Source organism: Cicer arietinum, chromosome 6, assembly GCF_000331145.2.
Source record: "Cicer arietinum cultivar CDC Frontier isolate Library 1 chromosome 6, Cicar.CDCFrontier_v2.0, whole genome shotgun sequence".
In the NCBI taxonomy this organism is placed as follows: Eukaryota; Viridiplantae; Streptophyta; class Magnoliopsida; order Fabales; family Fabaceae; genus Cicer; species Cicer arietinum.
Window position 1 is genome coordinate 67,653,853 of NC_021165.2, and position 13,856 is coordinate 67,667,708.

Consider the following 13,856-nt stretch of genomic DNA (forward strand, 5'->3'; position numbering starts at 1 on the left):
CATGTTACAACCCCTGTGATGAGGAGTACAGCTAATCCAAGAATGGCAGAAGTTACAGCATCGATATTAAGAACCCCTCCAAAAATCCATAGTCCCACCTGGTAAAATTGAGTGAGGGAAGGAATAAGTAACCAAATAAAAATAAAAAGATTTTAGGGAACTTAAAGTACCACACTGTATTCACCTAATCAAGACACAAGGTATAAAGCAATGCAACTACAAAACACGGTTTTAAAAAACAATCCGCATGTAGAACATCAATGTTTTTTTATGCCAAATTGAGACCGCTATCGCTACCGCATCATCCATATTTGACAGCAACTTTTTGCAACGTCAAGTATTGCAGTGCGACCGCGATTTAAAACCATGCTACTGTGTGATTAGTTTTGCAGACCAATAGGAGCATGCACAGCCTAATTTAGCAAACAAATTAAAAGATAGTGTGACTAGTCACAACTGATGTCTAATTATTTACACTTCACTCATCTAAAAAGCAAAACCACACCATCTGTCAAATGAACAGACCAGCAATGCAAATTGAATGCTCAACTTGATAAGGACAAAAGTCCCAACAACAGAACAATTTTGAAACAAAACCATTCTACAAGATTGTATACAGCTAACATTAGATTCAAAAAGGAATCAACACAGAAAAGGCAGCACGTGTTTCGGTTGGGGGTGAGTGGCCCAAGGACCAACTTTGCATTTAGATAAGCATTTGTCACAAAAGCAAGGCACATTTCCAAATCAAATCAAACAGAGTACCCTCATTTCAAATAACAAAATTACTAACTATCAAAGTAATATCCAAGAAAACAGTTCCAAAATAGTGAAGTGTGTGTTTCCAAAACACCAAAATCACGATGGACCAGAAGCTACATTGGAGCTTCTAAAAATAACTGTACAAGAGCTCTAAATTCACGGTGGTGGTTATCCACAGCTCAACCAAACACATTATATTATACAGACAAATTGTGTAAAGCGATTACCGTAAGAAACAGAGTAGCAGTCATGATTTTCTCATTGCTTGTCATGGGCCCCATTTTCTCCAACTTCTCCCGAGCAAGCTTAGGTGCATCAGGACTTGATTTCAAGGTAGGAGGATATATAATATACAAAATCAAAGGCACCAACACCAACGACAAGAAACCAGGCACAATAGCAGCTTTAGCCCAATCCAACCACCCAATTGTCTGGTTAATCGAATTCAGAGTAAGAGTAGCACATAAAGGATTCGCTGCCATTGCAGTAAGAAACATCGCCGACGAAATACACGAAGTTTGAAAACAAGTAAGCATCAACCATGACCCTAGCTTGTTCTCCGTTCCATCACCAACGTTACTTCCACAAGCAACACACAGAGACTTAACCAATGGAAGAAAAATTCCACCAGCCCTAGCAGAAACCGAAGGAATTGCAGGTGCCAATAAAGCTTCACTAAAAACCAAACTATAACCTAACCCTAACGAAGAACTACCGAAAAGTGAAACGAATTGATAAGCGACACGGTTACCTAATCCGGTTTTGATGAAACCTTTGGCGAAGAAGAATGCCAGACAAATTAGCCACGGGATTGGATCACCGAACCCGGAGAATGCGGCAACGAAGGGTAGGGTTTTGGTGAGAACCGAAACTCCCAATCCTAAAATGGCAACGGCGCCGAGTGGTAATGGTTGCGTGATGATTCCAACGATTGTCCCTAAGAAAATCGCGAGTAATTGCCACGCGTTTCTCGATACACCTTCGGGGACGGGAACAAACCAGAGTATAACTCCAGTTGCTATAGATGCTAAGAGAGGTTTTATGGCGGCGCCTTGCCATGGCTGAGCCGGAACTGGAGCGGGAGCCGGAGCCGGTGTGATGGAAGCTGATGATGCAGATGAAGCTTTAACAGTGAGAGTGTGGCGTTTAGCGACATTGGAGAGTGGGAACGATGGGAATGAGGAAATGGAAGAGGAGTGATTTGATTTGATCGGTTTGAATTTCAGAGTGTTGGTTTGGATTTGACGAAGTGGTGGTGAACGGAGGCGGAGAGAAGGGAGGGTTGTGGTGGCGGTGGTGAGAGCTATGGAAGCCATGGGTGGTGGTGGGATTGGGATCTGGTGCGGTGAGAGTGATGTTGGGGTGTTAATACATTGCCATGTGGGTTGAGGTGGTGAGATTTGATTGTAGACCGTTGGATATGGAATGAACGGTGGAGGTTGTGATTGGAATATGCGGCGTTGTTTGTTGGTGAGGAATTGGTGGTTTATGTATGCTTTGTGATCCTCGACTTTGACAAGTTGACACGTTGGTATCTCCGTCAGAAAATAACATGTAACCAACCAACCAAAACAGAAACAGGGACGGAATCGGATTGTCCCTACAGGCTACGTGGCGATATATGAATGGTTGAGTGTCCGCTTCGGATTGTGCTTTTGTGAAGTGGACTCGATGAACCCGTTGTAATGACACGTGATGACCCTCTCATCATTGCGTTGCATCGCATCATATGCGCGCCACTATGGAAAGAGTAGCCAAATATTTTTTCTTCTTCTTTTTCATAGAAAAATATGCTTATGAAATTAATCAAATAATATATCAACCAAAAATAGTAAATATTAAGAAAATATTAGTATTCTTACACGATGACCATAAGAGTTGTTTTAAGGCATTGTTCTTATAAGTACCGACTATTATTAAATATCTATATTATCTCTGCTAATACAATGAAGTGAGTGACTTTTAATATAATTGATGGAATTAAATTACCTATAACGATCGTCGAAAATAATAAAATGGACATCCACTATATATTGTAATTATTCACAAGATATATTCATTAAAATCTTAGTAATATAAAACCATGTCAGAAATTATATATTAGGAAGGTTTTAATGAATATATTTTTAATGAACATTTAATTCAATGGAGAGTGTTACGAATAATTAAATTGAATGTCCATTTTACTACTTCCTATAATTCTTATAGTTAATTGTGACTCCATCAATTATATTAAATGTTACTGACATCATTATATTAGCACGCATAATATAAATATTTAATATAGTTGTTAGTTATAAGAACAATACCTTAAAATAACACTTACGATGATCGGATAAGAATACTAATATTTTCTCTTTCTTTTCTTTATGTTTAATATTTTTGGTTGATAAGTATATAAAGTAATCAGAGTATATAAAGTAATCAAAGTAAATAGTTAGAGTATATTTTTGTTAACCATGTGCTATAGTACTATAACAATTTGTGATTTTGTAATAATTATTTACATGTTATTCATTAGAAGAAACATTTTCAATACTGATAATCAACGATCAATCAATTATAGTTGTTAATGTTAAAGTAAGCTATAAATTAGAAAGAGTATATCTAACAAAAGAAAATATGATTATGATTCGATATATATAGATAACGTATCTGATGAGAACGGCTAGTTGTTATGAGAAATAAGAACTATTAATAACAATTATTGGATTTAATTAATGCATACAATTAAATTAATCAAGATGATATGTGATTGTATCTCATCCAATAACTTTTGGATACTATATGCTATAATATCTCTAAATTTATTTTCTTTTTACTTTTGTAATAATTCGAATTAAAAACTTCTTATTGTTGTATCCAAAAAATAAAACTCATTCCAATAGTTGTAAGATAGAATTATTTTAGAATTTTATTTTTATTTATATATGTTTTGACTCAATAATTTTAATTTTATTAAACCTGCATGTTTATTGTTTATCAAAATAAAAAAAAAATAAAAAAACTACTCTTCAATAATTGTTTTTTTGTTAATAAAAAAAAGTGAAAAAATTTTGTATTTCCAAAAAATCCCTTAAAAAATAATTTTAAAAATTAAATATAGAACTTGTAAAAATTGAATTTTGAATATCATAGTTCAAACTAGTCACACCCACGGTTTTATTACAATAAACAAATTAATGAATTTAGATATGCAAAATAATAAAATAAATATATTTACATGTTCAATTTACATTTAGCCCAAAACTAATAAAACAAATAATAAAACATAATGAATAAAGTAATAAATAATAAACTTAGATATGCAAAATGTCCTTACAACTAAATAAACTTAGATATGCAAAATTCAGCTAATACATAAGTTATTATGCTTATGATACATTGATAAATAGAAAGAACAAATAAAATTATAGTTGAAAAGAGGATTTTTTATATTAATATCTTACTTTTTCAAATTTTTACAACAAATTATCTTAAAAATAAAATACCAACTTGTGTTATTTTTTTAATTTTTTAGCCGCGACTAAATTTTTTTTCACCCTTTTAATAATTCAGTCATTGAATATTTAATAAATTAAAAATAATTAAAAAAATCAAAATACTATTCATAAAATACATTAAATTTAAGGAAAAATATGTGGTTAATTAGTTGTGCCAGAACAAATATAGTGTTATATTATTTTAACAACTGTATCATATTTTATAGATAAATTTATATTATTATAACAATTTCATCTTATTTTACAGATAAATTAGTCACTTAATTCTATTTTGTTAACCACCTCCTTTTTGTTTCTTTCTGATCTAATAAATAAAAATTAATTAAAATAAAAATAATTATAATTAAAAATAGTAAATTATATTAATAACATGAAACAAAATATATTAAATAGAAGAAAAAAACATCAAATTGAAGAAAAAATATATATCAAATTTAAAAGATTAAACTCATACGTTTCATATTCTAATAGGTGAATGCACAAAAACTTTAGAAACTCATATGTTTCATCTTCTATTTAATGTATTTTGTTTCATGTTATTAATATAATTTACTATTTTTAGTTATTATTATTTTTTATTAATTTTTAATTATTAGACCCGATAAAATGAGGAAGTGGTTAACAAAATAGAATTGAGTAGTTAACAAATAATATAACACGTTTGTTTGTTCTGACACATTTAATTAAAATGGTAGAAAAAAAATATTACATCACTATGTAGTTCCATTCCAGAATGCAACTACTTTACTTACAAAAAAATTCTTCACCTCGGAAACTTAGGGAGCGACTTTCTAGATCACTAAAAAAAATGACAATTTAGTATTTTATTTTTATCGTAGGACAATTTAGTGTAAAAATTTGAAAAATAGAATATTAATATATAAAAAATACTCGAAAAGACTATTAAGATTCTTTTTTTCTTCATTAATTCTGGGTAACAAAAATTTATTCGACTGTATTTGATTTGAAAGAAACTTGACTGAACATAAGTTATGCTTACTTGTGATTACTAATTACCTAATTAACTTCATTAATCTTTTTTTAATTATTATTGAAAAAAGAAAATACAACAGCAGCCGGCGCATGGTGATGCTGCCTCCAACTATGTTAATGTTAATGTTAATGTTCCTTTTGATTCAAATCCAACAGCAGCAAAAACAATTGATAACTTTCTCATGCATCAAAACACAAACGCAATGTATTAAAATTTACACTTTTTCTTCCAAAACAACAACAACCCTTCGAATTGAGTTCTCCTTCATGGGTTTGGACATTGGTTCATGATTTTGCTTTGATTTGATGGAGTTGTTTAGGGAAGAGATTGTGAGATTTAGTTCTGGCCCTAAACGATTTTTTGACAAATTCCATATTTTGATTTTCAATAGGTGTTTAATAATTTAGTGATTTTTACGCTTGCTGGGGTTTCTATGGTATTTTTCTTTGTAGTACATCGATCGCTGTCGAAAACAAGCGTTAACCAGCAAGAACCTCCATATCGTGGATAAGTGGAGAAAGATAACATACAAGAACCCATCTCCTTTCATGATAAGGTGCTAGGCAAACAAATTGTTGTTACTCGGGTCAAAACAGATCTAATCACAAAAAAGCTTGTTCAAATGGAGCATGTCAATGATGGTATATTGCTACCTATGTTTCATGTAAATCCTAAGGTAATGGAGGAGATGAGTACCCCTTGGCATGATGTGTTGGTGGTGAAACTGTTAGGGAAAAAATCTTGGATTCAATACTATGAGTCCAAATTGAAAAGCATTTGGAAGCTAATAGGAGGCTGGAAAATAATGAGTGTAGGGAGTGATTACTACATAGCAAAGTTTGACGTTGTAGGTGACAAAATAAAGTGATTAGCGGAGGTCCGTTGATGATTTTCAACCACTAACTCACAATACATCGGTGGACTCTAGAGTTCAATGCTACGAGCACAACCATCGATAAAACAATGGTTTGGATAAGAATTTCAAGCCTCAATCTTGTTTACTATTATCAAAGTTTTCTTTTGGCTCTTGCGACTGTTGTGGGAAACTAGTGAAGATGGATACACATACACTCGATGTAGCAAGAAGAAGGTTTGCTAGAATTTGCGTAGAAACATACCTGCATCAACCTATGGTTGGAAAGGTGGGAATCAACGGTCAATGGTACAATATTCAATATGAAGGACTGCATATTATATGTGCAAATTGTGGATGTTACGGGAACATGCGACAAAATTGTGTGTGCAAGGTTACTACAAAAGAAGGAATGTTGAAACATAATGATGATGACAGTGAGAATAAAAACAATGCAACGTGTAATGGCGGTGGAAGAAAACGACAGTGACGAGCTACAACAATTAGATTTGAAAGTTCAAGAAATGGATGCCCGTAGTGGAAACGAAAAAGGTGAATTCTTGGAGGAAATCAAGATGATTTTCTACATAGTGAATGGACTACGGTGCAACGTAAAAAAAGACATAATAAATCTTCTATTTTCGGTGGCAAGGGAAATGGTCAACAAAATAAAGTAAATAATAAGTCGACTCTCTTCAAAAGGGGTATGATGATTTTAAAAAAAATACTAATAAAGAAGGAGAAAAGCAAGTAAGTACCTTCCACATTCAAAAAATGTGGAAGAAAAAATATCTAGATTGGAAAATGCTACAAATGGAAACATACATGCTTTGGAGGCTACAAAGGCAATCCACAAAAAGTTGGAATCAATTGACACCTATAAAGAAGGCTACATGGTTTCCCAAGTTAGAAAAGAAGTGGAAAAAATTAATTCTCATCCAGTAGACCTAAACATAAATCTTGCAAATCATTCCATTAAAAATATGGCAATGCATGGTCCGCTAATTTGTGATTATGAACCTATTGCAACAATGGAAATCAACACACCGATCTTAGCTAACGACTTAAAGCGTAGTGTGAAGTTGCATAATGTAGAACCAACTTAATTTAATACTGGTGCAATATGTGATATACCTCACACACAAGGAATTGATGAAGACATCGAAAATTTGGAGACAGAGTTCTATATGCAAATCCTATAAGATGAGTAGAATATATTTATCTTTTGGCTTCAAGTTTTCTGTTTTAGTGATTATTTTATCTTGGAATTACATGGGTGCTCAAGGAAAGAATTTTGGTAAAGCACTAAAAGTTATTGTAGTCGATTTAAAGTGGATATGGTTGCTTTAAAGTGTATGATAGTCCTAGAGAGATACAGAAGCGTGAGACTCGACACATTTTCAAAAATTTAGCTGCTAACATTTTGTCACCATGGATGATGTCGGGGGATTTAAATGAAATTTCAAGGCCCGAGTAGCAAAAAGGGGGGCGCACAAGTCAACATGTCTAGATGTATTAAGTTTGACAATTGGATAAATGATTGTCACTTGATAGAACTGACCATTGTGGGTTCTAAGTTCACTTGGAATGGACCCTGATGGGAGAGAAGATAATGTATTTTCAAAAAACTTGTGTTCTATGTAACATTAATTGCAAACTCAATTTTTCAGAAGGGGTTGCTAGAGTCGTATCCATTCTGACCATCATCATATTATTGTTATGCTTCAAGGGAGTCTTCTAGTCCCCCCAACTGGCCCTTAAAATTTAAAGTGACTTGGATTATGAATGATAATTTTAACCCTCAAATAAGAGAGAAGTGGGTCTATGGGAGAAATTTGTTTGATTTGTTGGAAGGTATGACTTCATTTATTAAAGAGTGGAATAAAGATATCTTTGGAAACATCTTTAGCCATAAGAAGAAAATCATAGTTAGGTTGAATGATATTCAAAAAATCCCACTAAATTGTGTGGATTTTATTTAAATTTAGTAGGACATGTGTGAATTTTAATCAATAAAAGAGAGTGTGTAAAAAATTGTGTTAATAGTATTATTTTAATTTAAAATATATAATATAATGTAAGATTGATTTTTTTATCATCGTCCCGTGTAACATGACCAACAACACAAGACTCAATTTTTTGTAATTTCTTAAGAGTATTACGGCCCAAAATAATTGCATCAAAGTCTCTAAAATGGTTTGAGTTGTTAACTCTTTTTAATTTTATTTACTATTTAAATTAAATAGTTTGAGTTTTTGCTTTTTTTTTACGTCACTTTCTAGTTTTTTATATTATTTACAATTTAAATAAATGATGACTCTTTTAAAAAAATTATATTATTTTTTTATTATAGTTCAATTTTATAGTCAGAATAAGGTCTCTAAAATGTTCAGAGAGATCTCTTTGCTCATAAAATTTGGTCCAATATATTTAATTGGCCGGAAATCTCCTCCATAGTGTATAATGAGTCCATTGATAATGTTTTGCATTTTGGAGCATATATGGCTTAGCGGGAAGAATCTAAAGAGAGTTCAATACTTAATTTATAATTTAGTGTGCAGTTTTATCTTGTCGCTATGGTTATTACATAATCATATTGTGTTTTAAGGGCTTATAACTGATTGCGGCAACTTAATTTCTCAAATTAAATCGGTTTCATGGGGTTGGTTCATTATGAAGGAATGTAGAAAATTTCTTGTGTAATTTTGTATTTTTCAGATTGGTTTAGCAATCCTATGAATTGTTTAAAGAGCGCACTATAGTTGTTGTAATGGATTAGAGTACTTATATACTCATTAATACATTTTTATTTATCTAAAAATATTGTTAAAAAATATTAGTTGTTTCTCGTACAAAAGTTTAAGTTTTTATTAATTTATAAAACATTACAACCGATCCTCATAATTTATTATTTAAAGAAAAATAAAGTTTGAGAATAATGATAGTATAGTATAATGAAAATATAAAATAATTTTACAATGTTATCTAATCACAAATCGATGCGGCAACACCAAATAATTTAATAATTATTATTAATTTCAAAACTGTACAAGATAATGTGGTAGATTAAATAACTAGAATTGTATAGCAGTGTAAAATTACTTTCTATATTATAAGTACCTTTATACTAATAAAGTTTTTTTACGATTTATTATGTGTTGTTTAATTAGATATGACATCTAACTCCACATAAATACTCTATAATTTGATTAAAATTCTCTTTCATTTAAAATTTTAGGTTTAATTTTAATTTTGCTCTTTTATTTTAGTTAATTCACTTAATTGATCTCTTTATTTTAAACCTAAATAACAGTTTTGGTTTCTTGGTCAGATTTTTGAACTATAAAATAACAATTGGATATATGATTCCATGATATTGATCTATCTAGATTTATTAATTATTCGTACGTCATTAGTTAAATTACAAAAATTTAAGTTTTATAGCATTTTATTGTGATTTAATGAATATTAATATTTTTACATCATAATATTATATGTCACATTATTTAAAACATATCGCACTGTTATTTTTTAATTAGAAAGTAAAAATAAGAGATTAAAATTACAAATTTTAAAATAAATGGATCGATTTCATAAATTAGTAATGAAATTAAAGTTGTAATTAAACTTAAACTTTATGGAAGGCAAAATACACAACAAAACTTACGTAATAAAACAAACTTTAAATTTATAATGTCTGCGATCATTATTTTCAACATGGTCGCTTTGGCCGAGTGGTTAAGGCGTGTGCCTGCTAAGTACATGGGGTTTCCCCGCGAGAGTTCGAATCTCTCAGGCGACGACAAATATTTTTTGTAGTTTGATTAATTCATCAATTCCTGCAAGGAGCAAGGACAACTAGTGGACAATAAAAAAAAAAAAAAACTTATCGTATATGTTATGTGGCTATGCACGAATTAAATGGCTCTTCTATCATTTGCAGAAACAATCGTTGAATTTGAGAGGTCCACATCGACTACTCAAGTGTTTGGTTTGATGTTCATCTCCTCTTTCTCGCGTTTTAAGATACTTTTTATTGTGTGAAAATTGAGAAGCTATTAATCATAGCTTCAAACGTGCAATCCAACCTACATTTATCTCATAAATTTTATTTATGTTTTTTTTCTTCGTAGAAGCAAACTTAATTCATTTAATCGAAAATCAATATATGTTGTGAAAAGTATGATGAGTATTGTGTGATAGACAAGTCTTAGCTAAACAATTGTTGAGAAAAATTAGAGATAACTAGTAATAACTATCTCAATAATGCAGAATATTTTTTTCCCCATTCCACATACCAAAAATAATTGGTAGAAAATTAAAGACGAGACACGTGAAAAACTTCCCTTAAATTGAGAGAATAAAAACAACGGGGTTTAGTCCAGTAAAAACTTACATTATAATAATTAATGGGTACACCAGAGTCTTCCTAACAACAATAACAATCTTATAACAACCTTCCATTAAAGTGGGTAAGCCAAATTAACTCTCAGAGAAGACTACTCAAACTATATATTAAAGTAACAAACTCAGTGGTAGGAATAACATACTAAATTTGTAGATCAAACGAATCAAGTTTGCTACACACCTATTACCACCACCAAAATCAAACCCTTATTTTTCTTCTCTAACAACCGTTCTCTTTTCTTCATCACATCTAAAATAGGGATTTCAAATCAAATTCCTTTTATTTCCTTCACATGGACCTAGCCCAATAATATCTTTTTTTTTTCAATAATAATAATACTAATAATACTACAAATACTAATAAAACTAGTGGGTTCTACTTGGGGAGTGAGCCCACCTTACAACAATAAACTATTCTATTTACTTGTCTCATAACAAGCGACACTTTGGGCTCAATGTGGGAGGATAAAATGAAACATCAATCAACTATAATACCTCCTTGTTTCACATCTAAACAAGATGGTTGAAGAAAAAGATCCATAATTGTTGTGTTACCATACTCAAATGTTATGCAATCAAGTATCATAGTGAGAGTTAGTTTAAGTGATTTTAGTATAGCGGTAGATTCCACTTCCATGACTGTAACACATTGCGAACTCTACGAGGTCTGTCTCGAGCCTTGTGTACATTGAAATCGGTAAGAGTGAGTTGTTATTTCAGAGTTTGGAGTTTCTACATTTTTTAATACTCCATAGTGTCATGGCAAAATGAGGATGCCATCCTTATTGAGGTGATTAAAGGCCATGAACATGATTTGTTGAAGTTATCATCCTGATATATCATATTTGATATGTAGAAGTGTACTAAGATTCCAACGTTTTTCTGGCATCATGTAGGGTTGTACGAAGGACAAGTTGTATGTGTTCTTTATCCGATTCTTACATTTTATATATGTGACCTATTTTTAACTCGATAAATTCTGATAAGATGTAAGTTTAACAAGAATGTGTCCTTACAAGACAAGATCAGATTAATCCAAAGTTGTCAAATACATATTTACAAACATAATAATTTTGACATAACAACATATTTACAAAATTATTTGAATAGCATATATGATTCAATATCATTTATTTGCACTCATATAGTTTATTATCACACCACACCTAATAAAACAACACATGTATTCGAAACAATTCATTTATAATGTATCGCTTACTGAAAAACACTAAGAAGGTTAAGTCCTCTTATACTTTAAAGATGAGACGAGTGACTTGCATTCAACCATAACCATGTTCCTCCTTCCATTGGGTTTTGTCATTAAGACACTCAATTGATCTATTTTATTTAATAGGTTATGGCTAGACCCAACCCGAAGCATGCAGATTAGGACATGTCGATAAGCGAGATCGATTTTTGTATACCTCTAGCATTATGACAAATAAACATTGTATGAATTGAATTTTCATGGTGGGTATCACAAATAACACAAACATCTGAGTATTGAACACCCTTTTGAGCAATATTGGAGTCGACGGGAAAGATAATTTATTGTTGCTCTATGCAATCAACAAAAATCAAACCAAAATAGAAATTGTATTGTGGAATGATTAATTAGAGCTTGAATCGTGTTCATGGAATGTTCTTCAACTATAGAAACATTACAATTTTTTCATTCAATATTTCATTTTCTCTCTATATTTGTTTTTCTATCACATCATCAATATATCACATCTATCACATCACTTCATTTATTTCTATCTATCTCAAGAAGTAGAATGTATGTATACTCGTGTACACCAAATTTTTTCCTATAGATAAATTATAAAAAAAATTCTAATAAGTTGCCAAGTTAATTAAAACATATTAAAAAAATAATGCTCAATAAGAATAAATTATAAGGAAAAATAATTAAATTACATATATTAAAAAATATTGTTGATCAAATTTGATTTTATGCAATTTTAATAATAAAAAAATAGAGTATATCATGGTAGAATTTCATAAGTTGAAATTTGAGTTTTTATATGTTTTTATTGCAACATCATAGATATCATTAGTTATTTAACATCATTATATAATATATTACATCGTTTAAAATATATCACAATATTTTTTAATTAAAAAATAAAAAAAAAACTAATTAATTTTAAAATAAAATGACTATATTTTTCCAAATGAATATAAAAAAGATAAATCAAAATTGTAACTAAACCTTCTAAATATAAATATAGTATCTCATTTTGGAGCGAGAGAGTATAGAACTAGAATACCAGATTATTTAAAACAAATTCAGAAACAACTGGAGTAGACTAATTTTAATAAATTGTAACCCAATAACAGTAAAAGTAAATTAACGCATTCATATGAAAAGATCTTTCGGACTAGAGGACGTTGGACCCTGCATATTTGACGGCTCTAAGTTGAAGTACTCATTTTAGTGTTGTGCTATTATATAATCTATTTTTTTTTTTCTTTTTTTCTTTAAAAAAAAAAACTCTCTCTTCCCTATCACAATCGAATTAGTCAATCCAAATTAAGTTGCGTTAAATTTACTTCATGATAACTATTCGATAAATTCAATTGCAAATTTCTCGTTGCACTCATTATTTTGAAACGACAATCATACTTAGGCATCTTTTAAGTTGAAAATCAAAGGTGGAGTTATAATTACTCTCGGAATTCTACCGTTTTAGTTTAAACCAATACAATAAATAAATCCAATTATAAGCATCCATTAACGATTAACCGTGCGTGATTCATTCATCACAACTCATGGTCGACATATTTTTATGATTATTTATGCCCTCCATGTTATACTACAATTCTAAGAGCAGAATCATTATCTTTACCATTATGTCTTCTTAAATTCTTAATGGCATTCAATTTTATCGTATAACCACTAAAACAATAGTACTCTCTCGGCATATTTCATATCTTTTGAACTTGTTTTAGCTTTTTTTATTTTTATTTATTTTTTTATTGGATTATCATATTTTGATTTTCATAGTTCTTCTCACAATACATCATTGTAGTTAAAATGTATCAAATATTGAATGCTGCTAACTCTTTCAGCTAAAATTTGAATATTAATTTGTCGTGAGAGTCTAATTTTTTGTACTAAGACTCAAATTGAGATGGTGTTTTTTTTTTTATTTTACATTTGAATATAATTAAGATTATTTGTTTATTCAAGATTATTTATATTCTATACATTAAAAAATGCAAAATAATTAATGCTAAAATCCAGAGTATATATTGTAAAACAAATATACATCAATTAAATGATTTTTTAATTTGTCCATATCTTATCCATATATATATAAGAAACATATAT

At 30.3% G+C, this 13,856-nt stretch overlaps 1 protein-coding gene and 1 non-coding gene across 2 annotated transcripts in view; one reads left to right on the plus strand and one right to left on the minus strand.

Moving 5' to 3' along the window:
• The window catches only part of LOC101490640 (dicarboxylate transporter 1, chloroplastic), a 3,971-nt gene extending 1,713 nt beyond the window's left edge, over positions 1-2,258 (minus strand). Inside the window, exons 1-2 of the mRNA XM_073370091.1 lie at positions 990-2,258; positions 4-98 (exon numbers count right to left, since the gene is read on the minus strand). Of these exons, the coding sequence (XP_073226192.1) occupies positions 4-98; positions 990-2,078 (1,184 nt within the window). The 5' untranslated portion in view covers positions 2,079-2,258. The remainder of the gene's footprint in view (positions 1-3; positions 99-989) is intronic.
• Positions 2,259-9,832: 7,574 nt separating this feature from the next.
• On the plus strand, positions 9,833-9,914 carry TRNAS-GCU (transfer RNA serine (anticodon GCU)). The gene has a single exon. It is a non-coding gene; the product is annotated as a tRNA-Ser (tRNA).
• Positions 9,915-13,856: the final 3,942 nt, after the last annotated feature.